Consider the following 27,617-nt stretch of genomic DNA (forward strand, 5'->3'; position numbering starts at 1 on the left):
GAAATCTGCTAGAGATATATATAGCTTTAGGTCTCTTTAATTTCCACGATATGCCCTAGGTCGGCCTAATATTCTCTGATTCTTTGATGGAGCCAACAAGTTGGAGTTTGCACCGCACGCCAATGCAAAGATAACGTATTCTCGCTCAAGCACAAGTGGGTGAGCATCTATTCTATTCTTTGCCCCACCACGCACAGCGATGATGCAATGCTTGCTGCAAGTGAAGAATATAGAGAGAGAGAGAGGGGCTAGGCTTTTGTGAGCACATATTCGTTCCTTGCCGCATGCATGCAGATCGATGGACGGCCTTAGCTCCCACTATACTACTCCATATATAATGCCCTGCTCCTTCCTCACGAGCTAGCTCACCGGCCGCTCAGCATGGACAGCTACTATTTGTACTGGCAGGGGAAGTGGTATTGGTGGTCGGGGTACTGGAACGATCCTAACGATAGTACGCATGCGGCGGTGCTCCCTGTTCTATCTATCTATCTATCTATCTATCTATCTATCTATCTATCTATCTATCTATCTATCTTGTGTTTCTCTTCATGCTATTGTATCCAATAAAAGAGTTTTCCTGTAATTTTAACCAGCTAGCCGCCGGTGTCTTCCTTGATCTATGTGCATGTAGGCAGACGTTACCCAGCAGTTAATATAGTTATATTAACTAATGCCTCCTTCAACTATGCGTTGGGCATGGGAGCATTAGCCGAACCACCTCAGGACAGCTCTGCCGACGGTGTGATCTTGATCAAGGATATGGCGGAGTGGCAAAAGCACTGGGACCAGACTGCTCCATACAACAAGCTGGTACCTAATCTATATCTATATATACACATAGCCACAGTCGTAGCAACACCTTTGCTTTCCTTTTAATTAGTAGAAACTACTCATCTGATCTCTGAAATCATCTAGCTGGTGTATGAGTTCTACGAAAAGAATTCCTCGCTGTGCAAGGCCATGGACAAGCCGTTCGAGAAGCTCGCCACGCAGTACAAAGGCAGGGCCGACTTCTGCAAGCTGGACGTGGACAACTTTGAGGTACACGCAACGCAAGCAGCACAGCCATCGATTGCAATCCATGCACGTACGTAATAAGCGGCCGGATTTGCGATGTGCAGCTTTTGGCGCGGATTTGCGGAGTGGAGGGAGCGTATCCGACGTTCGTGCTGTTCAAGAAATGCGCGCAGGTGGGCAAGGTCGTTGGCCTCAAGGAGGACGACCTCGAGCGGATCGTCCAGCGAGCGATAATAAGCTAGGGCGTGTTCGGCTGGCTACAAGCCGACACTGTTGCAGCTGTTTGGATTGCTGCAGCTGCAATCCATAGAGAGAAAAATACTGTAGAAGCCGCAGCCGCAGCCGGATTGCAGCCGCAGCAAGCCGCAGCGAACAAGCTGCTAGCTAGGAGTAGTCGTCAACTCGTCATGTAGTACCACACAGACTCAGTTTTCGTACGTGTGCCAAGACAAAACTACAAAAGGACATGACTATGCGTACGCATCGATCGGCACAGTGGCGGATCTACACCCTCTGTGGCTGGGGCTTGATCCATGTATCTTTATATAAGTCTCTATTTAATACGATATAAAATAGTTAAGATAAAATGAAGATGAGAAAATTTGGTAGATTTAGTCCGGATCATAAAAAAATTCTGGATCCATCCCTGGATCGGCATGCTACCAAAAATATGTACGATAAAGCGTACGTGGTACATATATATGGTCGGTCTATCGTCGACCTAGCTAGGATTTTAGTAGAGACATAACTATTAAAAGAAATTCGTGAATAAATTTAGTACTTCCACCAACTAGTCAAAGTTGTTAATTAGTCTTTGCACGCGTACTGCCACACTATTTGTTTCCTGACACGTCTCATGTATCAAGTCTTAACTAGATATACTCCTCTGTAAATTATGGGGATATCTGCCTGTCATGAATTTATCAGATATTCTATACCTTTTCTTTCTATCTATTCTATATCTATATAATTTCCCCCTTAGCGTCATAACTTCACGTGTCATCAATATATGTTTCGTTCATACCTTAGATTATATGCTCCTTATGGTGCTCCTCCTACGTTCCCTCCCACCTATGGTGCTCCTCCCACATGTGGTACCCCTGCTCCTTCTCGTGCTCCCTTAAAAACAGTAGTGCTACCAAGTAGCCAGAATGATGCAGACTCCAACTAGTCCACGTTCTCTGGTGCATCATAGTTTCAATGGCGACGGGCCTGGACTAAGATGGAGGATCAAAGGCTTGTAAATACGCGTACACTTTTATGAATTCCATACTTTTTGAAAGTACAAAATATTTTTTGAGTTTGTACAACTGTAGGTGCACGCGTTGTTAATGCATTACATTGACCCGTTGACGGCAACAACAAAAAGGATTGATCTTTTGGGGTTAAATAGCGGCTATGTACAACTCTACTATAGAGCCTCCTTGTTACCGTACTGTCAAGTAGATCAAGGATCGATGGTCAGGCCAAGCAGATCATATGATGTTTAGCTGCTCCAAGCTACAAAGGATAGCTCCCGTAATAGGTCCAATGAAACTGAAATCAAGGTAGAGCACATGTGTGATGTGCCGTGCACTTTGTCACCAATCGAAGTGGTGCGCGCGACATGGTGACTTCGACTGGCAATGGGAGCAAACTATCTCACCTCAATATAGATGGCGATTATAGCTCCATAATGTCCGATAGTGTCGAACCACCATGCCCTATTAATTGATCATGATAGGGCTAGAGCATAATGCCCCCCTCTGCCACCTACTGGAATCGCCCCTGGACCGAATATTAATAACTCCTATAAAATTTGAAGAGGAGCAGGGGGACATTGCCCCCTCTGCCACATACTAGAATCGCCCCTGGACCGGATATTAATCACACACAAGTAGAAATAAATTATAGAGAGTACCCATCAAAATGTCTTATTACTTCAGGGACATTATTTATTACACTAATAATAAAATCTTAGTGATAGCATAAAAGACAACTAGCTTTTCGTTGAACATACTTTAGGCCTGTTTGGTTCAGCCTTTTCTGATGAGTTTTTTTTGAAAATCTGGCTGTGGGGATAATCTGATTATCATATCGTGGGGACTACATGTGGATGGAGATGAAAGAATCCATGGGGTTCATGATCTAGGAAGTGACAAACTTCTCATATCGCGATGACTCGACCGATTATGTGTTCACGTTCATTTTAGATGATTTTCGCCAAAGTGATTCTCATAGAAATAGGCTAAAAAGCTTGACGTTTGACAGATTGCAACAACTTCTGGTGGCTAGAATATGTAATTAATCTCAAACAAACAGGGCCTCCATGAGGAACATCTAGTGTGGCTGACACAAGAGTAGAAGTCCTCTAGTTACTCAGCAAAATCACTATCATCTGTTACCCATCCATATTTTTTTCTAAAATTTTGAAATGAACAAGCGTAACACTTTCATATTTAACAAATATAACATGGGGACATATGAGTTTTGAAAAGGATGGACCCTAGCTAACTGAGATAAGAATTTTAATATGTCAGACTTTTAACATAAATTAATGGTGAATTTATCGTGTATAGATACAAAGAAATACCATGACACACTTGCTTTGGTCAATGAACTCTTGCTATTCTTAACCTTCAAAGAACTCCCAACCACCAATGTATTGCTCTTCGTTTATACTTGATCAATCATCAACGCACAAGCAATTCAAAGCAATATCAGCAGTAGAAAATGAAGATAAAAAGCTTACAAGACTAATCTACGCATTGCTAGGAACACACAAACACATATATCAAGAAATCAGAGTTGAAACATTAGAATGTACGATTTAAACAAGGTTTCCATTTTGAAAACAATCTAACTAAATAGATTTATAACACACAAAATTCAATAGTTGAAAACATATCTAAAAGTGTTACCACTACATATATTACTTAAAACGAATCTAACACAAGTTGAATGGGTCCAAATGGAGTTAAAACAGAAAAATGTGAGCATTTGAAGTTGGATTGCAACACTATAATTTTTTTAGAGTTGAAATGTATTCTCAAAACAGTGAAGGTGTATTTCCTAACTGATCGAAGTCTGTATATGAGTTTTAACTAAGAAAGTGTAAACTGGGAGTATGCCAAGGATTGTAGGTTGTAATGTTTAAAACAATAAGAGCTTATTTGCAAAATAGCACAATGAAGGGGTATTATTTGTTGCTATATGTTAGGTCTAAGACGAGTTGTAGAGATTAAAACGAGAAATCGACTAGCGGCAACGAACAATGCCGACACAATGTCATCCATGGTCGCCATCGAGTTCTCTTACTCGCGCGTACGATTTAGGGGCTTCAGAGCTCAACTAGGTCAAACAAGAGCAAAGAAGGTATATAGGGTGATGGTGAACTCACCCTGAGGGTTCTAAAAGTCAGTGGAGCAATGACGACGTTGTAGGGCTAGCTCCAACAGGCGAAAGTGGACTGCACAAGTTCGATGATGAATCATGAGCAACATAGGGTGATTTAGTTGACAACCTTGTTTGGTGAAGCTGTTGTATCATTTCTAAGTACCAACGACGAATTAGGGTCAACAGAGAAGCTTTTAAGAGCAACGACGACGACGTCGGGTAGAGCTTGAGCTCAACGTCGATTTGGGGAGCTCGTGTTGTTAGGGCATAGATTGCTCTTTGGGATATGAAAACACGTCAAAAAGGGTGCAATGACATTGATGTTGTGCGACAAGAAAGGAAGGAAACATACATAATAAATGAATTGTTTGGATACAGATCAGAATAGGAAGACGGGAAAAAGAGACCACATCTGATGTGGGAAGAAGACAAACACTACCAGGTGAGTCTAGTATATCAACGTCTCAATGAAGAACGTTGCAAGCAACGAGCGTCGATAGGTAGGCTTTAGGTGGGCCTGCGGCCGAGGTGGGAGAAAAGTTTTTTATTTCTCTTTCTCATTTTCTACTTATATTTTCAAATCCATTCAGATAGTTTTGACTTCCATTTGAATTTTGGTCGAACCCACACAGTAAAAAACTCAAATGCAGCAACACCAATCCAAAACATTTATTTAGCCTTATGGTTGCTTTTAATTTCATAAAAAATATTTTTTACTATATAACCAAAATTAAATTGGCACATTTAGAAACTGATGCATTTTTTGTCTACAAACATACTCCTTAAGTTGAACCTCGTCCTCCAAATTGAGGTGATGTTGGTGATTTAAAGAGCTATGTATATTCTGAACAATTTCACTACTGTACCTTGCACATCCTTCTGTTCCTAGTAACTCTTTGTGCCATCTCCAAGATCCTCACATGCATGCTACTCTTATGAGTAATATCTTCCGTTACGGTGACCTCCTCTAAACGTGTATTCGTTGGTGAAATGCGTATATTTACTGCTTGAATTTAACGTGATTAACATTGCCACAGTTAGATTTAAAATGTATGGTTAACACTGAAATCAGTCGATGGAGCAACAGATATCCCAGATTTGCATTGCAATTTGCAAGTACAACTTCAGTTATGCACTACTCGAAGAAATCTGAAGCACATCCTGATGAGAAAACTTGAGAACACGTACATCATGTCAGCATGTCACATATGACTCTACTACTAGAAGGCAATGTCATCAGAGTTTTTGCATTTTTAACGGAGATAACTAGTGCACTGGCTACATCACTAACAGTAATGATCTCGTCTTTTCAAACTCGGTGCTGCGGATTGAGATCGAACACCTGACAGTATAGCTGAACAGAATGACGTTCCGCTGAAATCCTGGAACTAGTGATTTTTCCAACAAAGATCGTCCTGAGTGAATCAACGACAAAGATTAGCATGGACAATCTGCAGCACGAAGGCTGACAATGCCATTACGTACCGCCAGCTGTAGGCTGACAATGTTCAACTCGCACGGGCCGGCGGTCACCGGGAACCCTTGCTCGTCTACCCGGCACCACCGGAAACCCGACGCCTTGATCCACTCTGGGTTGACGAGAAACTTGCCGTGGTCCCGCGCCCACTGCGCCTTCTGGGTCCCCGGATCCTCCGCAACGACATGGGTGACCGTCTCGTCGACGTCTTTCCTGCACACGGCGCCGAGCCGCTCGGCCAACGTCCACATGAGGGTGTTCTCGGGGAAGTCCTCCATACAATCATCCAGATAGCTGAACGCAATCGTGCACTCGGGCAGCACCTGTCGCCGCACCTCCCTGATCACCTCCCTGACGTCCGCTTGGTCGCCGTCGAAGAAGTCCTGGTGGATGCGCCTCAGCACGTTCAGCACCACGGCCAGCGAGTTGTCCTGCTCCCTCTCGTCCCGGCCCTGCTCCGCCAGGGAGGGGATGTCGTAGCGGAACTTGCGACAGGTGGAGGCGAAGTAGTGGTATCTGTCCATGAGGATGAGGTTGTCCTGGTGCGCCGGCCAGACGTCCGTGTCGTCGAGGATCACCACCGCGACGGGGTCGGCACCCGGGATGACGTCGAGGCTCTTCATATCCCGCCGCGTCGAGTCCTTTCTGGACACGACCCTGCCGCCGAAGTAGACGCCGTTCGGGTCCAGAAGGTCGATGACCGCCTTCGCGTAGGCCCGTTTTGCCAAGGTGTACACGTGCATCTCGAACATGGAGCTCGCCTGCTCCAGGAAGCCTCGCACGAACGGCCGCAGCTTGGTGAGCTTGCGAGCTTTGTTGGAGTACTTCAGCCGGAAGAGGTCCATGTGGGGCTTGTCCCCGGTGTAGCGCGTGAACCCGTTGCGTTTCTCCTGTGCTGAGAAGTCGCAGAGCCTCGCCGAGTTGACCAGCGTGCTGTCCAGGTCCAGGACGAGGATCAACTTCCTCTCGCGCATGAGGGTCGCCATGTCGGACGCGCTCGCGATGCTCATCGCCGCCGCCAAAGCTGGCCTCACCAGCCCCCCGTCAATGTTCGCTACCGTGACTCCTGATGCGCTTCCCTCCGCGTCCTCCTCCTCCATCATCTTCCCCGGCAACCCGCACTGGTAGTAGAGTTCAGCCAGGGCGAACTCGGGGTCCAGGGGAAAGAGCGCGTCGTCGTCGCCTTCTTCCACCTTCATTCTGTGCCCAACGGAGACTCCGGGAGCACATCCTTCCGTTTTCGCCTCCACGCAGCGCGCGTCATCATCGCTGCTGTCGCTTCCTTCTACTCCTTGACCAACGGCGACTCTGGGAGTACCTCCTTCCGCGTCCTCCTCCTTCGCCCCGCAAAGGAAGCAGAGCCCGCCGATGAACCCAAGATGTGGGGGGCAGAGCGGGGTGTCGTCGTTTTTTCCTCCTTGCTTTTGCTCCATCTCGCTGATTGCGGCGGCGGCGGCGGGATTCTCCCGGCGAGCGGTGGTTGGGGAGGTGGTCGGTGAGCGGTGGCAAAATGAAATGGGCGCGGGTCGGAGCGTCGTCGTTCCTGGTTTTGTACCTGGTAACTGGCTAACTGCCATCCATCGCGTGGAGGCGTGGAACCGTTGAGGCCCAATCCAAAGCAGCCTACCGGCCCACGCCACCACGGCCCGTTCCACGCCCTAAGTTTGCCGCAACGCTGCCACCAATTCGCAGCTCCACCAAACGGCTCGTCGCCGTCGCAGTCGCAGCCATTTTTCTGTCGGTCTGTCCCCCGCGCGTGCCGCTTCTCACCTGTGCACCTCGCCGACTCCTCGGATTTGTCATATTCGCCTGAGGTGGGCTCAGTCGCTGAGAGTGGCCACGGTGAGGAAGGACGAGGAAGAGGGGGCCGCGGACCGCGTGCCGCACCTGCCGTGGATGCGGTACCCCGTCGATATCGACACCTTCTCTGGCTGCCCCGTCACACAGCTCCCCCGCCTCGACCCGAGGTGCATTTCAACTGGCGACTAACTAGTTTTGGTTGTTGATATCGCCCCTTTTTTCGTTGCTGTTCGTAAGCGGGTGGGAAATTACTTGGTTGCACTCAGAAACTGTAGTGTTGGATGGTGGCTATTGCTTCTGTAATTCGTTAAGTCTGAGGGACGCTTTCAAGTTTCAACTAGTAGTGACAAAATCAATTGTCTGTATGATCTATAGCATGATAAAAGGGCGTAAATAAACTACAATGATAAAAATGAAGTGAGCATGAACAAAACACAGGGGTCATTACTTCGCGTGTTGATGGAAAATTGAATCAGTGCTGGTGCAAGGTGACCCCCAAAAGGATGATGAGCCAGTAGAGTATTCTGTGGAGGGCTTGGTTCTGTAAATCAGAAATTGTGGATCCATATGGCTTCACCATGGAAACATTGTTTTGAGGATTATCCTACAAATATATGTAGGTATAATCAGTCCCTATTTACTATATAGAGTTACTGCATTGAGCATGCCAAAATTATGACACAGTATGTTTGTCTCTAGAAGAGTGGTTGAAACAATCAAATTTAGAGTCCAGTTATCCATATGAAAGGAACATGTCACTTATCCATTTGAGTGATACTTATCCATTTTGTTGTAGTTCATGTACTGCATTTTGCTTATCTCAATTTCAGGTTAGAGAGGTTTTTGATGATATTGCTCCTATGGTGGGCTTGTCAGTAGGTTCAGCAGTTGGTCAATCATCAATAGCAGATGAAGTTTCTAGTCTTGTCCCGAAGCCCAAACAAGAGTTTTACCCAACTATTGACGAAGAATATGTCCAAATGGAACCACAGACTAAAATTGATATATTGGTGGCAACCCCTGAAAGACTAATGGATCACATTAACATGACAAATGGTTTCAGTCTGGAGCATCTTCAGTACCTGGTAGGCCTATGGAACTTTGTTACATAATTCGTTCTAGATCTCCTTAATGCTTGCCTGCTTACATTGTGGATACTGCTTATTTCCTCTGAATCTACTGTTCTCCATGAAATTGTTTGTTTAAGCCTCGAAGAACTGCTGTGGTATGTGCATGCTTAGTAGACTGCACTGCACACTAAAAATGTGAAAGGTATATGCCATATAGATATTTAGTGAGATTATGCCCTGAAACAGAATTTCGACCAGATTATTTACACTTTCCTTTGTGCCTGGTTTATATATCCATTTATGATACAGTACTGCATATGATATGATGTCATTAATACATGATTTATCCTGGGCTAATTTGTAGCAATGCAAAGTTCCCAGATCCTCTTACTCTAGATCCTTGCTGTGTATGTCTTTTGGAACCATGCAACTTGCAACACAATTTAACATATGCCGCTCCCATGGATTTTTTTTGGACTTGGAATGCTGCAGTCTGTAGTATCTGCCTAAACATATTTTTTTTGGCATTTATTAGACTGCTTTAACCTTATCATGACTTACTTTTCCAACTTACTAGCTTGTCATATTTCACTTGTTATGGATTCAGGTCATTGATGAAACAGATCGAATGGTAAGAGAGGCTTATCAATCCTGGTTGCCAACAGTGATCCAACTTACACACTCAATTAGCCAAGGTCATTCCTGGCATGACATTGATAGCCAAACTCTACTTCATCCATTGACTTCTATTAGAAGATCGTAATTCCTATCCCAGTTACATTCTCGTGTATTTTCTTCTTTTAGTAATCATCACATTTCATACTCATAGTCGCAATATTGTCCTTCTTTGCCATATTTATAGTTTAATATAATGCACTATACTTTGGTGTAGGATTTAGCTAACCTACTATGTATCATGTAGGGGTGTGGAGCGTGTATTTAAAGGTAAATGCTATCCAAGATTGGGGAAGATGGTTTTATCTGCTACACTGACTCAAGATCCTAGCAAGCTATCACAACTTGAATTGCACCATCCCTTGTTGTTGAATAGTGGGAAGAAGCGCTATTGAATTCCTACAAAACTTGAGTCCTACAAACTGGTTTGGCTCTTATGTCTTTGTAGCTCATTTACCTTAGGTGTAAAATTACTATTGGAAAGTGGAAACTCTGTTGTGCATACTCACTCAGATTTGGTCTATGCTGTTATTGCAGATATATAAATTAAACTTAAAACCACTCTCTCTCCTTGTTCTTCTCCAAGAACTGCAAGGGAATAAGTGCTTAGTTTTACGTCATCTGTGGAATCAAGTCACCGACTAAGCACATTAGCAGAGATGTTCTCGCCATCTCTCTTTAGTGTTGCGGGTGTTTAGTCTGATGTTGCCGCTGTTTTTCTCGCTGTGCGTGCAGCACATCCGCGTCGCGGCATTTCATCTCTTTCTCTGCACATGTGGGTACTGCTATTACTGTTGGTCAACAACGAACTTGACTAGAAGGGTGAACATGTTGTTGTTGTATATTATTTTACTTGAATCTGTTTACGCCGATCTGAATGTCAAACACTGGGAGATGAATCGTCTGTCGGTGCTCTATGGAGACGCGGACGGTCCGCGACCTGGACGCAGGAATGACTCCTCTGCGTACGTTCGGACAATCTACGCCTGGGGCTCGGACGGTCCGCAATGGCGCAGAGGGTCATCTTCTTTGCAGCAGGCTTAGATCTCACTTCAAGGAAGGACCTTGGTCGGTAGGTCATTCAAGACGTATCTAGTCGATGTAGAGCCGAAGAGGTTAAGATTCGAGATAGAGTAAAGCTAAATTAGGACTACTCCTAATGTATAAGGTAAAAATGATAAATATGATTGATTGAATCGATTGTGGAGTTCAATCGGCCGTAACCCTCCATCTATATAAAGGGAAAGTTCTAGACCCGTTGCAAGCCGGTCCTCAATTTAATTCTGCCGTTTTTACTCACAAATTCTGCAAACGAGGAACCGTTACGCTGACCGTCCGTACCACCACCGAAGACAGCCGCAACCAAAAGTGGTGCTCAACAACTGCGTAGCGTACATGTTTCGTTATGTGTGCTCCCCTCTCCAAACAGCTTTCGCCATTCCTGCAACAGGCCGATCCATCTTGATGAATGGTACAGTTGGAGAAGTGCCCTTATCTTCCTTGTGTGGCGTCCATCATTCACTGTGCGTTTATGGCTGGAAGGAGGCCACCCAAAAGAAAAGGCTTAGCTACGTTCACCTCAATATATCGGCACTCCCGTCACCTTTCAGTTATGCTTTACGCTTGGAATATCCCTTTCCTGTCTTCGTCAGGCCCGGCGGTTTTCACTCAATTATTCAGCGACACTGATTGGGAAATTTCAGAGTAGCGGATAAACTCAACTGAAAGCCCCCGTTTCCTTTTTTTTCCAGCTTCCAACAAATCTTTTCTTTTCTTTTGTTTCCCCTGGGGGAGAAGATCTCATCTGCATGCATTATTGCATTCCTGCGGTCCAATTCTACCAGACTACCTTGTACCTTCTCTTCTATGACCTCTTCACCAGAAGTTCTCTGAAACCACGATGAAAGAGATGCCCCTTCGTTCATTTACTTCACCAACATAGGTGCATCTCATTTGGTGTTAATTCTCGCATTATCTTTCGTCCCGTTGACCAGCTTTGCACTTGGCACTATCCTAATCTCATTCCATAAAATGTGTACTCGGGCTGGTATGTGATATGAATATGATCCCTTTGGACCAATAATTTCGATTCCTCCTCACCTAACAAAGAGCAGACACGACAGCTTCGCGACAAATTTAGCAGAGAAGAAAAGCTGAGGACGCAGGAGCAGCTTGGCCCAAAAGGAGAGGAGGTAAAGAGGCACAGAAAAGCTACTCCTATTTTACAAGAACATGGAAAGATGGGAGCTAAAGGTTGCTGCATGATTAAACATCATTTCTTATAAACAAACAAAAGGAGGGAGAGAGGGCAGGAAAGGTAGCCCTGCTAGGCCACTTGGCAATTCCAACCCTACAAGATCTCCCTCCCTCCCTTCTGAACACACGACCTCTCAAGACAAGATCACTGCTTACCGCCGGCACCGGCATACTTGATGGTCCTAGAACCATCGTCGCCACCGGCACCACCACTGTCGTCGTGCAAGGGACCTCTAGCGCCTTCCACTGAGCCCACGGAGGGGCGGGGCAGGAGGGACGGCGGCGGCGACGACGACGTGGAGGAGGAGATGGCCGAGGCCAAGGAGATCGGCATCAGGCACAGCCCCTTGCCCTGCAGGTACTGCATGGCAGTGCCCATGTCCTCCTCCATCAGCCTGGCCACCTGTTGCTCCGTCACCCGCAGGCTGCTGCCGCCACCACCGTTATCACCGTTGGTGGCACCATCGCCGCCGTCGTCGCTTGTGCCGTTTCCGGCTCTGTCGTCGCCCTGCAACAAGGCTCTGAGTCTGATTCCATTGGCTTACACACAACAACAAGAGAACAAGAACTGATCGCCACTCATCAAGATAATAACGATCACTCGTGGGAATTTTGACCCTGAATGCTTGATCAGTATACCATGTAACCACTTCTACTTTTCAGGCGTGTTTTTTTTCTTCTTCCTTTTTGGCTCGAGTCCTTGGCAACAAAGATTCCTACACACTTTCTTTTCAGCTGTGTTGGCCACTAATGCTCGATAAGTCCCCTAAGCAAAGTTATATATGGGCCATCTCCTTTTCGATTTCGTGCAGATGTCTGTAAGCATGCTGCTTGCTTTTGGCAGTAGCTCTTTTAGGTGACTTTTTTTTTTGTCATCGAACGCTATAGCTAGAATCTGAAACAAGATCTCTACATAATTTATGTGCTATTGGATAGACCTGATCGGGGACCAACTTTGGACCAACATAATAGACGATTTTCGATGGGCCGAACGGTTGTTAAATTGCTCGGAATACCAAGCATTAAATACGTCAAAAGTATGGGTTCAGCATCATATTTGGCCCACGAAGTTTTAGCTGTATCAGTCTGGGTCTTTGGTGCCTCTTTAGTTAAAAAAAAAAACAGAAGAGAGAGCATATGGTACGTACCTCTGATGCCATGCTGGCGACGAGAGGGCCGACGGCTGCAGCTCCACCAAGTCTGCTCATGCTGAGAACCTGCAAAAGACCGGGGAACGAACGTATGAGGGCTCATGAATTCTGAAGAAATTTTTTTTGGTGCCCGAATGATGAGAAGGGTTTAGGAACACGTCCCACAGCAGCATTGCCTAGCTGCTAGCTAGGTGTAGGAAGAGAAGAACTGCAGAAGGAGTACCTTGACTTGGAGCTGGAGGAACTTCACGTAGTCAATAATCTCATCAAGCATCGATGCCTTGTCGGTCTGCAAAACAAAATTCCATACGATGACACACGGCACGATCGTTTTCAGCGACAATGAGTCTTATTAGTTTGTGCCATGGAAGCTCTGTCGATCAAAGACGTGACGAGCCATGGGCAGAGCAGCAAAAACAACGCTTGTTGGTTTGTGGCTTCGTGATACTCTAACAGTGACTGCAAGTTTGTGCCGAAAAGGATATGGGATGCGCCGGCGGGAGGCTTCCGGAACAACCTGTCCAGCTCTCATGAGCTAAACTAATCAAGTAGACCAGTGACCATCTCTGTCCCCGACATCCTCCCCCAGATAAATGTCGTGTGTTGCACTAGCTGTTCATCAGCAGCAGATGTTTTCCTATTTTACGAGGCACCCATCATCCTACCAATCTTATCTCACTTACACATAGGAGAGCATTAGCACGTCATAGTAAAAGAAGACAAGCAAGCCAAGACAGCAAAAGACTGGATTTAAGGGGGGAAATGCAACAGAAAACAGTGCAAAAAAAAAGGAATGCATCCTCACCACATTTCTGGGAAAGCTTCCTTCTACTTTGCTGGAAAGAATGGGCAAAGGGAGAAAAAGAGAGAGACAGGAGGAAATCTGGCGTACCTTGTTGGCGTTAGGGACCAGCTCCTGCAACGCCTTCATCCTCTCCGCTATCCTCTCCCTCCGGAGCTGCAACGAACGCGCGGCCAGCGTGAGCGACAAGGCATGTGAAACTGATCGGCAAAGAACGAAAACAGTTCGTCAGGGAGCTCATCGCTGATGATCCTAATCTCTGCTGTTTCTGAACACTGGACCACAGTTCAATTAAGCATGCAGTTCAAATTTGGAGCAGGCAGTGGAATTTGAGGACTGTGGCTGGCACTGGCAGGTCAAACAACTACAAGGTCCAAAAGCTGCGGAGCTCCAGCTAGGTGCAAGAACACCACAGCACACCACAGAGGATACAGTGATGCAGATTGCAGAGGCGTTAAAAGAATGGGTGGAAAGGAGAAGCGAAAGGTGGCGTACACGTTCGGCGATGCTGTGAGGGTCAGTGGCCTGCCCCCTCTTGGCCCGCGGCCGCTGCTGCCGCGGCGGCGCGGCCCCGCCTCCGCCCGACGCCGCTCCGGCGGCCGGTGCCGGCGCGCCACCGCCCGCGTCCGCGCCTCCCCCGAAGCTCTGCGCCGCCGGCATTGACCCGCCGCTCTGTCACCGGTCACCACACGAGGAGAGAAGGCACGGGGTTTTTTTTTCAGTCCGGTTGGTCGATCAGCCGAGACAAGACAGAAAACGAACTGGATACACAGTAGCTTTGCCGCCTGTTAATTTGGCGCCATGAATGGAGGAGCAAAGCGACTGTGGAGTGGAGGAGTACAACTGCGAGTGCAACTTTTTTTTTTCTTTTGATGAACCGGACGCGGGCACGGCTCGTTCGCCGGTCCGGCGGCGTACCTGCCCGAACGGCGGCTGGTGCACGGCGGCGGCATGCATCCCAGCGGCTCCGAACCCGTTGTACAGCGCCTGGTCGGCTCCCTGCATAACGCGGCGGGACTCGTCAAAGACGGGAGCTTTGGAGCCGAGAGCAGGCACGCGGCGCGGAGCGCGAGGGTCTCACGGCGGCATTGGGGGACTTGAAGGCGGCGCGGTCGGTGAAGAGCGGCAGCGGCATGAAACCCGCGTCGTCGCCGCCGCCGGCGGCGACGCCGTGCAGGTCGCTGAGGTGGAGCATGAGGGGCTTCTCATCGACGCCGCCGATCTGGTGGTGGCGGAGGCGCGAGGCGAGGAGCGCGGTCTCGTCGAACGCGGCGGCGGCGGCGGCGGCGGCGTCGGGCCCCGCGGGGAGCTCCCAGGGCGACGACTTGCCGTAGCCGAGGTCGGGCCACGCGGGCGGCAGCGTGGACAGCATCTGGTCCAAGAAGTCGTCCTGCCCGCCGCCTCCGCCGCCGCCCTGCATTTCGCGGCCGCTCGGCTGCATGAGTGGGGCCTGTGGCAACTGGCAAGCGACCTTCTTGGAGCGCGGAGACGGGGAGGGATCGAGAGAGAGGAGATGGAGAAAGGGAAGGGGAGAAAGGTGTGGCCGTGGGGGTGTGGCGGGGGTTTTTATAATCGCGCTTTACGTGCCAAATAATGGTGTCGTGACCTAACGGCGTCGATGTCGGAGGGGGAGAAGACGGGAGTCGGGAGGGAGGCCCTTGGCTTATCTGGGATTTCGGCACGGGTCCCTAGTTTCTGGAATTTGGCTACTCCTACAAGCGAAGTAGAGATGGATCCAATTGCAAGCCGCAAAGATCCATGGCATGATCTATCCAGCAGAGTTTAGGCTATCCGAAGTGAAGTGCAGATTACTCTATATCACTATTTATACTTCAGTAATCAAAATTTATTACACCCATATATCCTTCTATATCAACAACTACATATTCTATTCATTATAATCCAGCTACTATATTTTTTCTCTGTATATGTCACACCCGGGTTTCGGGGCACCAAGACCCGGGCGCGAACATAATCACCAGGTGTGCTGGGACCAAGTCTCACACATATGATGAATCATGGCACAAGATCGAATGTCACATCTTTACTATATAATCGGAGTTCTATACAAAATAAATAAATAATTACATTATAAGGAGACAACGGTCCAGCAACCCAAAGTTGATTGGGAGACGACGGCCTAGACCTCTCACGAACTCGTCACAGCATCCTCCATGCGCCTCATCCTGTGGTACATGTTCTTGACCTGTGGGGGGGTGTGAGACAGCAAGAGTGAGCTCACATACGTTCATCGCTCAACAAGTTGTGGGGAATAATGTGCATGAACTCGCCAAAGGTGGGAGCTCACGTGAAGTGTAAGGCTTACCAAAGAGGATGGTTAGAGTTGAGCATTGCTTTTAAAGTTGGTCAAAATTTTATTAGCAATTACTAAGTATAAGTAAATACCAACCCAATTAAGTAGTAGAACAAAAGTAACAACATCACCTGCGATGCAATGCATATGATAAATTGAATTTAATTCCATAAGTTAATCATCAGAGAGTCCTTAGCTGCTCATGACCGTGAGCTCGACTAGTATACCAGTTTTACACTCTGCAGAGGTGGTACCCTTTACCCACAAGTCATGTTACCCATCTGCCAAGGGATCGCAACTTCCCATACACCTCTACCAAGGAGGCGAGGCAGGGTAACACTACGAGGCCTTTACAAAGTTCCACTAGCTTCAGAAAACCCGCTACAGTTTATGGGAAGCTCCAATGCAGGGTTCTTGCCTGACCGCCATCGCAGCAAAATCAACCAAGGACCTCCCTACACTGACCACTCCTCTACTGCCCTTGCCCCTTTCGGGTAAGGTAGTCCTCCACTAGCTTTCCTAATTAATCAGCCAAGGGCGTCCATAAACCCTTGTGGTGGCACGTGTTTCTCAAGTTAAGCTCTATGTTTCAATTAACATTTAATGATCTTGTCATGAACATAAATAAAATAACAACATAATTGGAACATAGATATAATGAAATATTAACCCAAAACCATATAAAGCAGTAGCAGAACTACCCAAGTGATTCAGGGGTAAACAAGGTATTCAGGATAAACAAACTAGGGTGACCTATTGGGTCCCATCAAAATTAACCTATGCAGATCATTATGATTAATCAGAACATGAGTAGGTAAAAAGAAGTGATCAAGGGCACAACTTGCCTGGGACTTTGAGATTCCAGGTACCAACTTGCTCTTCAGATGACACGTGACCTCACTGCTAAACGTAGCAATACAAACAAAACATGGTATAGGCAAAATTAACATTACACCAAACATAAGCACCAACTGAATAATAATAATCTACGCGATGTTACGAGATTGTAGAAACAAGAACCACTAAATTCGGAGCTACGATTATTAAGTTATGAATTTATGGAGTTATTGAGTACCTAGAATAGATTGATTTGAATGAACAATTTTAATTCTAGTTTCATGGCTAAATAGTGTTACTGGTTGGTAGACAATGTTAATACGAAATTAATGCCACCGGAAGGGACCAAAAAGGATTTAATATGAATTTTCTATGAATTTATTGAGGTTCTAGCAATTATTTTCCTATTAAAAATCTATTTTCTATTTCATTTATTCAATTTAAACGATCTCTGGACTGGGCCTCATTTTCTGTGAAGTGCAGGGGGCTCGGGGATAAAATTTCTAAGACACAGAGCACAACGCCAAAGGATGGCGGGTTCTATTTCAAATAAACCTAGGGTCTCTTAAGCAAAACGCGTGCCGCGAAGGGGTATCCGATGATCCTAGCCGTCAGATCGACTACCTACGGATCAGATTAGATATTCATAACTGTGAACCGGTATGCAACTCAAGTCGTTGGATCAAAGATCTATGATCTGGATTTTATTAGGGTGCGATCAGATCTAGTTCATCCGATATCTAATCAACGGCTCAGATTTAACCTACCGAATGGGTACACCACATCTAATCCAGATCGCCCAAAACCGATTGGACGGCTCCTCACGTTTCTGGCTGGGCAAATCACCGCAAGCCGATCTCAGCCACACACAGCCGATCAGACGGCCACAAGATCATCCCCCTTCCGATGGCGCAACAGGCGGCGGTGCCCTGCACCACGGTGGCGCAATGCCGGCGAGTGGGCGGACCGGCGCACAAGTGGGTGAGATCCTACACGGGCGTGTCCTATACGTATAGAGGGATGAGTCGATCTGGACGAGGGAGTTCTCACCGAGTGTTTTGCAGCCCTGAGCTCTGCCCACGGCCGAGCGCAGCGCAGCGGCGGAGCAAGAAGTGCGGCGAGAAATCCCGGCAGCCACCGCCACCCGCACAGCGATTACGAGCTTCAATCGACTTCGGCATGACCCGAAGACTAGCCGAGACGTTCCACAAGCCTTCCACGGCGCATAGCGCGTGGTCCGACCACGGCGACGGAGCTTCCCAGGCCCGGAGCCTATTTCTTTGGTTTTCCGCGCTCGAGTTGATGTTGGGTGCTCGGATAGTGGGGATGGTGATTGCCGCCGAGGGGGGAGTCGCGTCCTTGCGCCTTTATAGTACCGCCACGGAGTCCGGCTAGAGAGGGGGAGGGCCACGGACAGAAGCCGAGCTTCCCGACGGAATCAGCGTTCTGTTGAGCGCCGAGCGAGGGAGAAGGAGAACCTGACGCATGGGCCCCACATGGTGGCGAGTTAAGGCGCGCAGCTGAGTCAAGCGCGCAGTGGTGATTGAGAGGCTGGCAGGGGGTCCCCGCATGTCGGCGCCGGGTCAAGAGTGGGCTGGCGCGCGCGAGTTAACGGGCCGCAGGGAGAGAAATCGGCCCAACTAGGTGGTTTCTCTTTTCTTTTTCATTTCTATTTTTCTTTTCTCTTTCTCTTTCCTTTTTCAAATTCAAATTCAAAATTTGTGTTTATATTTGTGGAGTTCATACTTAGGTTAAATTTAAATAACCAAATCTAGTTATTTTATATATCTATTTTATCTCATTTGTATAGTATTTCTTCTCTTTTCTCAAATCTCAAATTATAAATTTCCTTTAGAACTTAAATTCCATTTTTGGGCTTTTTAATATATTTTTTGTCACATTATTTATTTATGTTGTCACAAAATGCACACAACATGAAAACCCAGCATGATGCATATTTTGGTAGCATATATCTTAATAGTTATTTGTTTTTAAATATGGTGTTCACATGTGATGGTACATAAAGGTCAAACTCATATAAAGAGAAATTGTTTCTCCATTTATATTATTTCTAACAAATTGCAAATTGGGTATTACAGTATATATGAAAAAGACTTTTGGTGCCAACCATATCTATACCGGGAAATTTTCGGCGGACTTCTGTAGCTACGGAAGTATACAGATAAGCATAAAGTACCAGACACCGATACATGGGAGCTAGCGAGCTTACTGCTCACTAGCTGCTACTTCTACCTAGCAACAATCACGTCACAAGATCGTCACACCCATGGGACTGAAGAAGATGCTGTCAAGTCATCAGATGAGAGCGAGAGAGACTTGAGTGAGTGATGAGTGTGAGGTTGTTGCCACCCCTGCCTAGTCTCCACTGTCGCTAGCTGCAGCCCTCCACCACCACCAGCACCGCTGATGAACACGACCGCCGTTGAAGTTTGCTGCTGCTGCAGCCGATCGAATTCCTTGGAGAGAAGAGGGATCAGAATCAGATTTCAGAAATCGCCGACGGGCGGGCGGGCGGGCGACGAGCGAGAATTCATCAGAAATTGGGCATCGAAATAATGCCTGACCAATGACAGCTAGATCTATATATTAATAATGACCTTTAATTTGTCAGAAAACTATGCTCTAATATACTTACGTATACTAGGTTCTCTAACGACCAATAATAAAGCTGAGCACAGCGAGAGAGAAAGACACTGGTTGATTAATAGAGGGCTAGCTACACCTCTACTCATTCATTGTCAACTTTATACAGTATCTGTTATGAGAGAAAAGCTAAATAATCTATAGGTATATCAAAAGGCATTATTAATTGCAACGACGACACATAATATATACACATTCTTCTTGCCGCCGGTGTAAGCAGAAGCGTCCGATCCAGCGCTCGTGCGTGTCCAGTCACACACAGCTTCTTGTACCATGCATATCCATCAGTATCTAATGGCTGGATTGAATTTCCTGGTCCCCTCTGTCAAGTGTCAAGCAGTAGCCAGCAGTTGGCTTCTAGATTAATTTTAAGCTTGGAGCAAAAGCAGCACAAGGTAGATCGATCAGCATCATCCCAAACCCCCCAAACAAAATAAAAAAAAAGTTAGTAGATAACAAGGGACACATACTATAGCTACTACCCCTTTGAGAAAGAAGCTTGGCCAAAGCAAAAGGAGGCTTGTGGACAGTAGAAAATGCTTTGCCCCAAAGACACCTCTTTTCGGATTTCTACCTATCTCGACCAGAAAAATGGGGACAAAAAAATCGTGTGCACGACAAGGACCTTGCAGCTAGAAATAGTTGGGCAGAAAGAGAAAGGAAGGTCATAATAATAATACATCTTTTTTTATAACTATTTTCATATGAATTATATAGAAAAAGAATTCAACGCAGCCACAGAAGATGAACTGAAATTCCGGGAAAGGAAATCTGAATCTGACGCCAGTCCAATCCAACAGACCAACTAGAGCCCGACCGCCCAAGGCCTCCTGGGCTCTCCGTTTGAAACCTCATTTGGGCCGAAGCCCGTTAGCAGCCTTCCTATCCTATCTAACTCTCTATTTTAAAATTTATCCTATAAACAGTGTAATATACAGTACAAAACAGTGTTTTACACGTCTATATGAGATAGCCTTACAAACAAATAGAATGACGTATTGATACTTGGAAAGGACGAGCAAGGAATGAGAAAATATAGGAGGAGAGGACTGAGCTGCTACCCAGTTGGTTCATTCGTCAGGTGTGTGAGCGGCCGTACGTGGGATCTCATGTCTCATCTCTGGGGTTTCTTAGTAGAGTTTACAAATGTGTACGCGTTTAGTGGTACTGCGTGTTTCCCATGTACTATAGGTCTAAATCTTTCAATCCTTTCTTATGTGTATATTGGACGCGCATCGGTGTGTAGTGGTGTGAGTTCTATCAAAAAAAAAAAAGAGGACAAGGAGGACGAGTCTCCGATGGTCGGCCTCAAGTGGCGTGTTAGGCTATCTCAAGCGTACTATTCATCCAGTTCTAAATCACTCTTTCTTTCAAACCCCACTATATATATAATGCAATTTACAGCGTAAAACAATATATTGCACGTTTATAAACACGCTTTGGTGAACACAAACTTATATACCTCTCCCTCTCCCCGCACACATCAGGTCGTAACTTGGGCCTAGGCTACAAATTCTTGATCCCATATGAGCTCTAAGTTTGGCTGAAAATATGTGGTAGTTTTTTGTAGCTTAGTTATACATCTAAACAAGCGCAAAGTGTTCCACTCCAGATGAGACCAACCAAACACTATTTAGAGTCTATTTGGTTCAGCCATATATTTCTAAAAATCTAATTTTAGTTGTGAGTCGTAAGAAAGCTGATTATGAAAATTTGATATTTATTTGACAGAAACAACTGTCAACTATATATTTTTTAAGGGAATGATATTGTATAACACAGATGTAAGAAATCTAGAAAGGTAGGAAGTGATCCTGAATTGAACTAAAGAAATCTATAAATTTATAGAAATTTATTTTATTGTTGTACTCCCTTCGTCTCAGTATATAAAGCGTAACCGCATCTTGTTCAAAAATATAAAAAATATACTTAATTGTCTATACCACTGTATTGATGTATGTATATATAGAGAGGCCACGCTTTATATTGTAGTACAAGGACAAAAAAATAGTTACCACTTATGTCCTAGAACGGAGAATTATATATTTAGTTAACACACCCAGTCACCCACATCACTTTCCGATGCAGCGAACCTTTTCAGTTACTTTCTGCAAGCACTTGCAGCGCCCGCGCCGTCGAAGGCCACGCTCTCCGGGCCGCGCAGCAGCGGGTCACCGAAGCGGCTAGTGCTTGCTCCGGCGGCTGTCGACGGCGTTTGTGTCGGAAATGGGGGCAAGAGCCGCGCACGGCAGGAGCAGAGCAGCAGCAGGACGGCGAGACGCAACGCAAGATCGACAATGTCTAGCAGCTCAAAGCGTTGGAAGTTTCGAATACACGAATGAATGAATGCCTCGAGCCGTCGAGCGCGACTGGAATTGATCGGTTGTTCAGTACAGTTTGGAACCAAACGATGAAGGAAGATTCATCTCGATCCGTGCGCATATGTTCTGTTCAGCATAAACTTCTCGCGAAATGAGCCCTTGATCTGTGAACCTATTGGAAGCAGAACGATCGGACAGTGGGCACGGGCACGGGATTCCGGCGACGGTGGGTTCTCTTCGACTCCTACCTGAGCCTCGACTCGTCGGCGAAGCGGGTGGCGAGCTTGGCGGTGTCGCGCCACCGGCACGCCTCGCGCTCCGTCTCCCGCAGCTTCCAGCGCGCGCTCTCCAGCGCCGACTCCAGCTCCGCGATCCGCGCCTCGTGCCGCGACTGCAGTAGCTGGTGCAGCCTCAGCTGCAGCTCGCGGGCCGACACGCCGCCGTGGGCGGGGCCATTGATCACGTTCCCCTCATCAGCGTCATGCTCATACTCCTCCTCGTCGTCTTGGCTTTCGTCGCCGCTGTTGTCTGTCTCTCCGTCGTCGCTGTCGTCTTCGGAGCAGATCGCCGAGTGTCTCCTTGAGGAGGCACCGCTCTTCGGTCCCGCCTGCACCTGCGAGGATCGCCAGCTCAATCAAAACAGAGCACACGGCCAATGGTCGACCGAAGCACAGTTTAAACGTTTAGCCACGCGCTACCGACCACGAGTTGATCATCACGCCGTCGGCTAGGCGGACTGTCCTCGACGTCCGAGGCTCCCTGCAACTGCAAGCGCGACAGCTCCGCCTCAAGCTCAGCTTCCATCCGGTCCATGTCACGGCCCCCGTCACCATCGGACCGGGACAGGGCGCCATCATCTTCATCCTCGCCGCCAGCGCGGGCGACGGGGCCCTTGACGGCGCTGGCGCAGTCGGAACGGCCGCCGGAGGCGCTGGGTCGGCCGGTGCAGCTCCGCGCGTCCGCCCTGGCGTCGACGAGCAGGCGCTCCATCTGGGCGCGCAGCTCCGCCATCCTGCTCAGCTCCGCCGCGCTCTTGGACAGCAGCAGCACCAGGCTGGCGCCCAGGCCCAGGCTCGCCGGCAGGGCGTCCTGCTTCCCTGCACGCCATACATACACACACACACAAGCGTCGTCATCGTCATCACTTGGACGTGGAATGCACGGAGGGGGTGGGAACACAGTAGACAAAGGCGCGCACGTACCAAGAGAACTACGAGGGCCCCCCGGCTCTCGAGGCGCCGGCTGGGCTGCCTCCACTTCCGCCGGCTCGTCCTCCTCCTCATGCTTCGCGGCTGCGATGGCGTCCTCCTTGGCCGCCGCGGCGCTGGCGCTGGCACAATAGCGCGGGAGGAGGCGGATGCGGCATCCGAACCCGGCGCCGCTGCGGCCTCGGCCACCGTGCAGGATGCGCGACAGCAGCGACCGCGGCGAGGAGCACCCGCGGTCGCGCGCCGCGGAGGCCCTGGTGAGGAGCGTCCCGACGGTGGGAGGCGACGAGGCCGACACGCGCGGCGTGGTTCCATCCGCTGCCATCGGTGATGGTTGGAGTGTGGCTCGCTCGAGTCAGCAGCAGCTGAGGCGAGTCGACGTCGACCAGTATCCCCCGAGGATCCGACGCGTTCGGGAATGGATTGGAGGCGTGCTAGGGCACGGCGGGTGAATTTATAGGGGGCGGCAGGTCATGGTCATGGGCTGGGGATTGACGCGCGCGGAATTCGAACAGCCGGAGAGGCATTTGCGGCCGCCGTGGTCATCGGTGGTAGGTTCTCCGTATAATTGCGCGTGTAGACTGGAGTACTAGAGTGGTGGGAGCATCGGTATTCATTCATTTACAGCGCTAACAACCGCCGTCATAACGCCGGTGTCGCCGGCTCGCCGCCGGGGTCCTCCGAATTCCCGAGCAGGAGTGGTGGTGGTTGTTGGGTGCGCGCGCTCTGCCTCCAACGGTCAGAGGGAACTCGTGAGCCACCTTAAATTGGCCGTCCCTCCCAATCGATCCTTTCTTGGCGGGAGGGACTGAACCGGATCACGCTGCTTGTTGCACTCCACCATCCAAGATGTGGTCATTTTCAGAGCACATCACCAGCGCACAATCTCCGGAGAGCATTGCTCGTCATGGTAGTCTGCAGAAGAAAGATATAAAAGGAGGCAAGACTGGCAAACTTCCATAGCTGTACAGACATGCTTCCTCAAGTTCTGGACTTCAGCAGGGGTCTTGCAAATTTAGAGTCCGCCTCAAAGGTAGTTTAGATCTATTGCTAGATAGATACATGGTGGATTTTTCTCTCCTCGGTGGCAGCCGAGGTCAAAACATAATACTTCATCCGTCCCAAAATATAGTTATTTCTACTATACTTTTTTTTTCATCCACATCCATTCAAATAATAATGAATATAAACATAAATACAAATTACAAATACAAATTATATTCGTATATTACTTAATGGATGTATGATTGACTAGACTAAAACGAATTATATTTTGGAACGGGGAAGAGTACAACTAAAGAAGCTTACAGCAAGAATTATAAAACCGACAAAAATCGCCAGTAAACCGGGTGGTTTACCGAAACCGTCGGTCCAAGGTATCGGTTTACCAACAGTTTATTTTCAAATTTTGATCAAAATTTTAAAAATATGACAAAAAAACTACATGTTCTCTTGAGTAATGTGGTATACCACATATTTAAATTAAACCACATTTAGACCATAAAAAATAAAATTTAGACCATTTAACGAATATGTTAGCCCGTTTATATAAAAAATAAAAACTAACTTTTCTCCTCACTCTCCTCAGCCCCTCTTCTTTCTCTTTTAAAAACTACCTCAACCACTAAAATATAGTTTTGAAGTTCAATTGTTAAATCTAGACTTCTTCCTTTATAAAATATTTATCTTTATAGAATATATGTGTCTATTTTTATGTTAAACACTTCACAAAATAAAAAAAGATTTTATATATTTGTATGTATTTATGTTTCCTTATGGACGGAATAGATAAAAACAAGGCTATTTAAGGGCAATTTAGTCTATTTTCTTGTGATGTAAAAAATAAAATAATAAAAGATATAGATTTAGCGTTGTTTTCTAAATTCATTTAATGAAGCTTGTTTAAATTGATTGAAAACAAGTGCTATTTACTCAACAGTGTCTTAAACTAGTCTTGTTTCATGGAATTCTCCCAGAAACATATAGGCCTGCCTTCCCATTATATTAGTATAGAACAATAGATGGTGCTATTAAAGTACATAGTGATAGAGCATGTGACTTAGTTATGGAAGGAGATCTCACCCGTGACATTTTAGGTCTTGTTCGATTGTATAGGGATTGGGTGGATTAAATCATTATCTATTCTGTTTTGAGTAGAAAGAGATTTATTTTCTTCAAATAATTGAAAACGCGGATTTTCTCGGTCGCACGATAGACGACGCGGAGGTGGTGCAGCAACGGCATTCGCGAGTTATGGCATGTACAACCATATTTAATGTGTGGTCTCTTGAGATGTATCTAAGAGGTTATTTGAAAAAAAAATAAGAGTCGAACTCTTCACAAAGAGTTTGTCTCTTCATAACTCTTCATACATATTGTCTTTTAGTTGTATTTATGATATGTAGTCTCATAATTATATTATATTGTCTCTTAGCTATTTCTTGTTCTTGAAAAACCGAACCAGCGTCTCAGGTTTGTATATAGTTCCATGGCGGGGACGAGACACGGTGGAGATGGCGTGGCAAAAGGTGGACGCGAGTCGGCTTCAATTTTGACAAGAGCGGAGGTACTCCACTCTGGTGTCTCAACGAGTCCTCGTCCCTGCTGCTGTGACAACCCTGGGAGTTGTGCGGGGAGATGATGTTGCTCGTAGATTTGCGGTGGAATTCTATGGTTATCTTCACCAGATCTCCTATTTCATCCACTATCTCATCCCCTATTTCAAACTTTTCTCTACAAACAGTGTCATCTATAGTTTCACGTCCCCTATTTTACACACGGAACATACATGGGTGGATCCAGTGAACCATTGGAGTGGATACGGTGACTACACACTGCGATATGTCAAGACTTGAATGTACCAACAATCCGGATTGTTCGCTTGGCTTTAATCCATACCAATTTCTACTCCTTCTACAATATTTTTGTCTCTACAGATTGTAGCTCCAGCAGACCAAACAACCGGCTTTAATGTCTTGATTTTTATGTCTATATTCAAATAGATGACGCATATATAAAACACATACATTAACTATTGTATGAATCTATTAAAAAGCTAAATTAAATTTTATTTTACGATAGAGGGAGTATTGTTTCAAAAATAAATACCTAGGAGATAAATCTCTTACTCAAATATCCAGAAGACCAGGTGATTCACACTTTTTATCAGGTCTGTCGGGGACCATAATTAGGGGTACCCTCAAGGCTCCTAATTCTCATCTGGTAACCCCTATCAGCATAAAGCTGCAAAGGCCTGATGGGTGCGACTAAGTCAGGGATCAGTCCATTCGAGCGACTCGATCACGCCTCGCCCGAGACTAGCCTCGGACAAGGGCAGCCGACCCCAGAGGATTTTCGTCTCGCCCGAGGCCCCCCTCCAACGGCGAATATATCTCCGGCTCGCCCGAGGCCCTGCCTTCGCTAAGAAGCAACCCTGACCAAATCGCCGCACCAACCGACCAAATCGCAGGAGCATTTAATGCAAAGGTGGCCTGACACCTTTATCCTGACGCGCGCCCCCTAGCCGGCAGAGCCGAAGTGACCGCCGTCACTTCGCCGCTCCACTGACCGGCCTGACAGAAGGACAGCACCGCCTGCGCCACTCCGACTGCGGTGCCACTTGACAGAGTGAGACTGACAGGCAGTCAGGCCCGGCCGAAGGCACCATAGGAAGCTCCGCTTCGCCCGACCCAGGGCTCGGACTCGGGCTAAGTCCCGGAAGACGGCGAACTCCGCTCCGCCCGACCCAGGGCTCGGACTCGGGCTAAGTCCCGGAAGACGGCGAATTCCGCTCCGCCCGACCCGGGGCTCGGACTCGGGCTAAGTCCCGGAAGACGACGAACTCCGCTCCGCCCGACCCAGGGCTCGGACTCGGGCTAAGTCCCGGAAGACGGCGAACTCCGCTCTGCCCGACCCAGGGCTCGGACTCGGGCTCAGCCCCAGAAGACGACGAACTCCGCTTCGCCCGACCCCAGGGCTCGGACTCCGCCCTGGCCTCAGCCGACGGCCTCCGCCTCGCCCGACCCAGGGGCTCGGACTCGACCTCGGCCACGGAAGACAGACTCGACCTCGGCTTCGGAGGAGCTTCCACATCGCCCAACCTAGGGCGCAGGCCAGCCACGTCGACAGGAGGCGCCATCATCGCCCTACCCCGAGCTGACTCGGGCCGCAGGAAACAAGACCGGCGTCCCATCTGGCTCGCTCCGCCAGATAGGCAATGATGGCGCCCCCCATACTCTGTGACGACGGCGGCTCTCGGCCCCCTTACGGAAGCAGGAGGACGTCAGCAAGGACTCAACCGCTCCGACAGCTGTCCCTCCGCCAGGCTCCATCGCTCCTCCGACGGCCACGACATCACACCAGCTGGGTGCCAAAATCTCGCCGGCTGCCACAACGGCATGTACTTAGGGCGCTAGCTCTCCTCCGCTAGACACGTAGCACTCTGCTACACCCCCCATTGTACACCTGGATCCCCTCCTTACGCCTATAAAAGGAAGGACCAGGGCCCTCTTAGAGAGGGTTGGCCGCGCGGGGACGAGGACGAGACAGGCGCTCGCTTGGGGTCGCTCGCTCCCTCTCCCGCGTGGACGCTTGTAACCCCCTACTGCAAGCGCACCCGACCTGGGCGCGGGACGAACACGAAGGCCG

At 47.8% G+C, this 27,617-nt stretch overlaps 5 protein-coding genes across 7 annotated transcripts; 2 read left to right on the forward strand and 3 right to left on the reverse strand.

Annotated features, from left to right (window-relative positions):
* Nucleotides 1–362: 362 nt before the first annotated feature.
* On the forward strand, nucleotides 363–1,484 carry LOC100381464 (uncharacterized). Of its 2 annotated transcripts, NM_001364673.1 has the most exons (4): nucleotides 363–454; nucleotides 635–813; nucleotides 919–1,044; nucleotides 1,125–1,482. In NM_001364673.1, exons 1-4 carry the CDS (start codon nucleotides 382–384, stop codon nucleotides 1,260–1,262), a joined length of 516 nt encoding a protein of 171 aa, NP_001351602.1. In that variant the 5' UTR covers nucleotides 363–381; the 3' UTR covers nucleotides 1,263–1,482. The 2 variants fall into 2 exon arrangements, with proteins under 2 accessions (NP_001351602.1, NP_001167771.1); NM_001174300.1 differs by having other exon boundaries at nucleotides 375–813; nucleotides 1,125–1,484.
* Nucleotides 1,485–5,473: 3,989 nt separating this feature from the next.
* Nucleotides 5,474–7,391, reverse strand: LOC100283378 (CPL3). Its single transcript, NM_001156279.2, has one exon. The coding sequence runs from the start codon at nucleotides 7,303–7,305 to the stop codon at nucleotides 5,833–5,835; it is 1,473 nt and encodes a 490-aa protein (NP_001149751.2). The 5' UTR covers nucleotides 7,306–7,391; the 3' UTR covers nucleotides 5,474–5,832.
* A 156-nt stretch (nucleotides 7,392–7,547) lies between these two features.
* LOC100383718 (uncharacterized) lies at nucleotides 7,548–12,514 on the forward strand. Of its 2 annotated transcripts, NM_001176355.1 has the most exons (5): nucleotides 7,571–7,839; nucleotides 8,503–8,757; nucleotides 9,350–9,501; nucleotides 9,665–9,842; nucleotides 9,955–10,287. In NM_001176355.1, the coding sequence occupies exons 2-4, from the start codon at nucleotides 8,533–8,535 to the stop codon at nucleotides 9,810–9,812; spliced, it is 525 nt and encodes a 174-aa protein (NP_001169826.1). In that variant the 5' UTR covers nucleotides 7,571–7,839; nucleotides 8,503–8,532; the 3' UTR covers nucleotides 9,813–9,842; nucleotides 9,955–10,287. The 2 variants fall into 2 exon arrangements, with proteins under 2 accessions (XP_035822947.1, NP_001169826.1); XM_035967054.1 differs by having other exon boundaries at nucleotides 7,548–7,839; nucleotides 9,665–12,514.
* Nucleotides 11,572–15,183, reverse strand: LOC103654176 (bHLH transcription factor RHL1). The gene is made up of 7 exons (XM_008681005.4): nucleotides 14,708–15,183; nucleotides 14,545–14,625; nucleotides 14,122–14,298; nucleotides 13,717–13,782; nucleotides 13,048–13,113; nucleotides 12,822–12,890; nucleotides 11,572–12,181 (listed from the first exon to the last, which is right to left on the reverse strand). Exons 1-7 carry the CDS (start codon nucleotides 15,065–15,067, stop codon nucleotides 11,819–11,821), a joined length of 1,182 nt encoding a protein of 393 aa, XP_008679227.1. The 5' UTR covers nucleotides 15,068–15,183; the 3' UTR covers nucleotides 11,572–11,818.
* A 6,598-nt stretch (nucleotides 15,184–21,781) lies between these two features.
* LOC100280405 (uncharacterized) lies at nucleotides 21,782–23,380 on the reverse strand. Its single transcript, NM_001367125.1, has 3 exons — nucleotides 22,965–23,380; nucleotides 22,465–22,859; nucleotides 21,782–22,375 (listed from the first exon to the last, which is right to left on the reverse strand). Exons 1-3 carry the CDS (start codon nucleotides 23,293–23,295, stop codon nucleotides 22,007–22,009), a joined length of 1,095 nt encoding a protein of 364 aa, NP_001354054.1. The 5' UTR covers nucleotides 23,296–23,380; the 3' UTR covers nucleotides 21,782–22,006.
* Nucleotides 23,381–27,617: the final 4,237 nt, after the last annotated feature.

This window comes from Zea mays, chromosome 4, assembly GCF_902167145.1.
Source record: "Zea mays cultivar B73 chromosome 4, Zm-B73-REFERENCE-NAM-5.0, whole genome shotgun sequence".
Taxonomy (NCBI): Eukaryota; Viridiplantae; Streptophyta; class Magnoliopsida; order Poales; family Poaceae; genus Zea; species Zea mays.

Excerpts from the sequence above, each read along its gene's own strand:
- LOC103654176 (XM_008681005.4), bottom strand. The coding sequence starts at position 15,067 with ATGCAGCCGAGCGGCCGCGAAATGCAGGGCGGCGGCGGAGGCGGCGGG. Across the intron at positions 14,299-14,544 it reads ACCAGCCGCCGTTCGGGCAG|AGCGGCGGGTCAATGCCGGC; the intron begins GTACGCCGCCGG and ends GACCGGTGACAG. Across the intron at positions 12,891-13,047 it reads TCCTCCAGCTCCAAGTCAAG|GTTCTCAGCATGAGCAGACT; the intron begins GTACTCCTTCTG and ends GGTCTTTTGCAG.
- LOC100381464 (NM_001364673.1), top strand. The coding sequence starts at position 382 with ATGGACAGCTACTATTTGTACTGGCAGGGGAAGTGGTATTGGTGGTCG. Across the intron at positions 814-918 it reads CTGCTCCATACAACAAGCTG|CTGGTGTATGAGTTCTACGA; the intron begins GTACCTAATCTA and ends GAAATCATCTAG. Across the intron at positions 1,045-1,124 it reads TGGACGTGGACAACTTTGAG|CTTTTGGCGCGGATTTGCGG; the intron begins GTACACGCAACG and ends TGCGATGTGCAG.
- LOC100283378 (NM_001156279.2), bottom strand. The coding sequence starts at position 7,305 with ATGGAGCAAAAGCAAGGAGGAAAAAACGACGACACCCCGCTCTGCCCC.
- LOC100280405 (NM_001367125.1), bottom strand. The coding sequence starts at position 23,295 with ATGGCAGCGGATGGAACCACGCCGCGCGTGTCGGCCTCGTCGCCTCCC. Across the intron at positions 22,860-22,964 it reads GGGCCCTCGTAGTTCTCTTG|GGAAGCAGGACGCCCTGCCG; the intron begins GTACGTGCGCGC and ends TATGGCGTGCAG. Across the intron at positions 22,376-22,464 it reads GGCGTGATGATCAACTCGTG|GTGCAGGCGGGACCGAAGAG; the intron begins GTCGGTAGCGCG and ends CGATCCTCGCAG.
- LOC100383718 (XM_035967054.1), top strand. The coding sequence starts at position 8,533 with ATGGTGGGCTTGTCAGTAGGTTCAGCAGTTGGTCAATCATCAATAGCA. Across the intron at positions 8,758-9,349 it reads TGGAGCATCTTCAGTACCTG|GTCATTGATGAAACAGATCG; the intron begins GTAGGCCTATGG and ends TTATGGATTCAG. Across the intron at positions 9,502-9,664 it reads TTGACTTCTATTAGAAGATC|GGGTGTGGAGCGTGTATTTA; the intron begins GTAATTCCTATC and ends TGTATCATGTAG.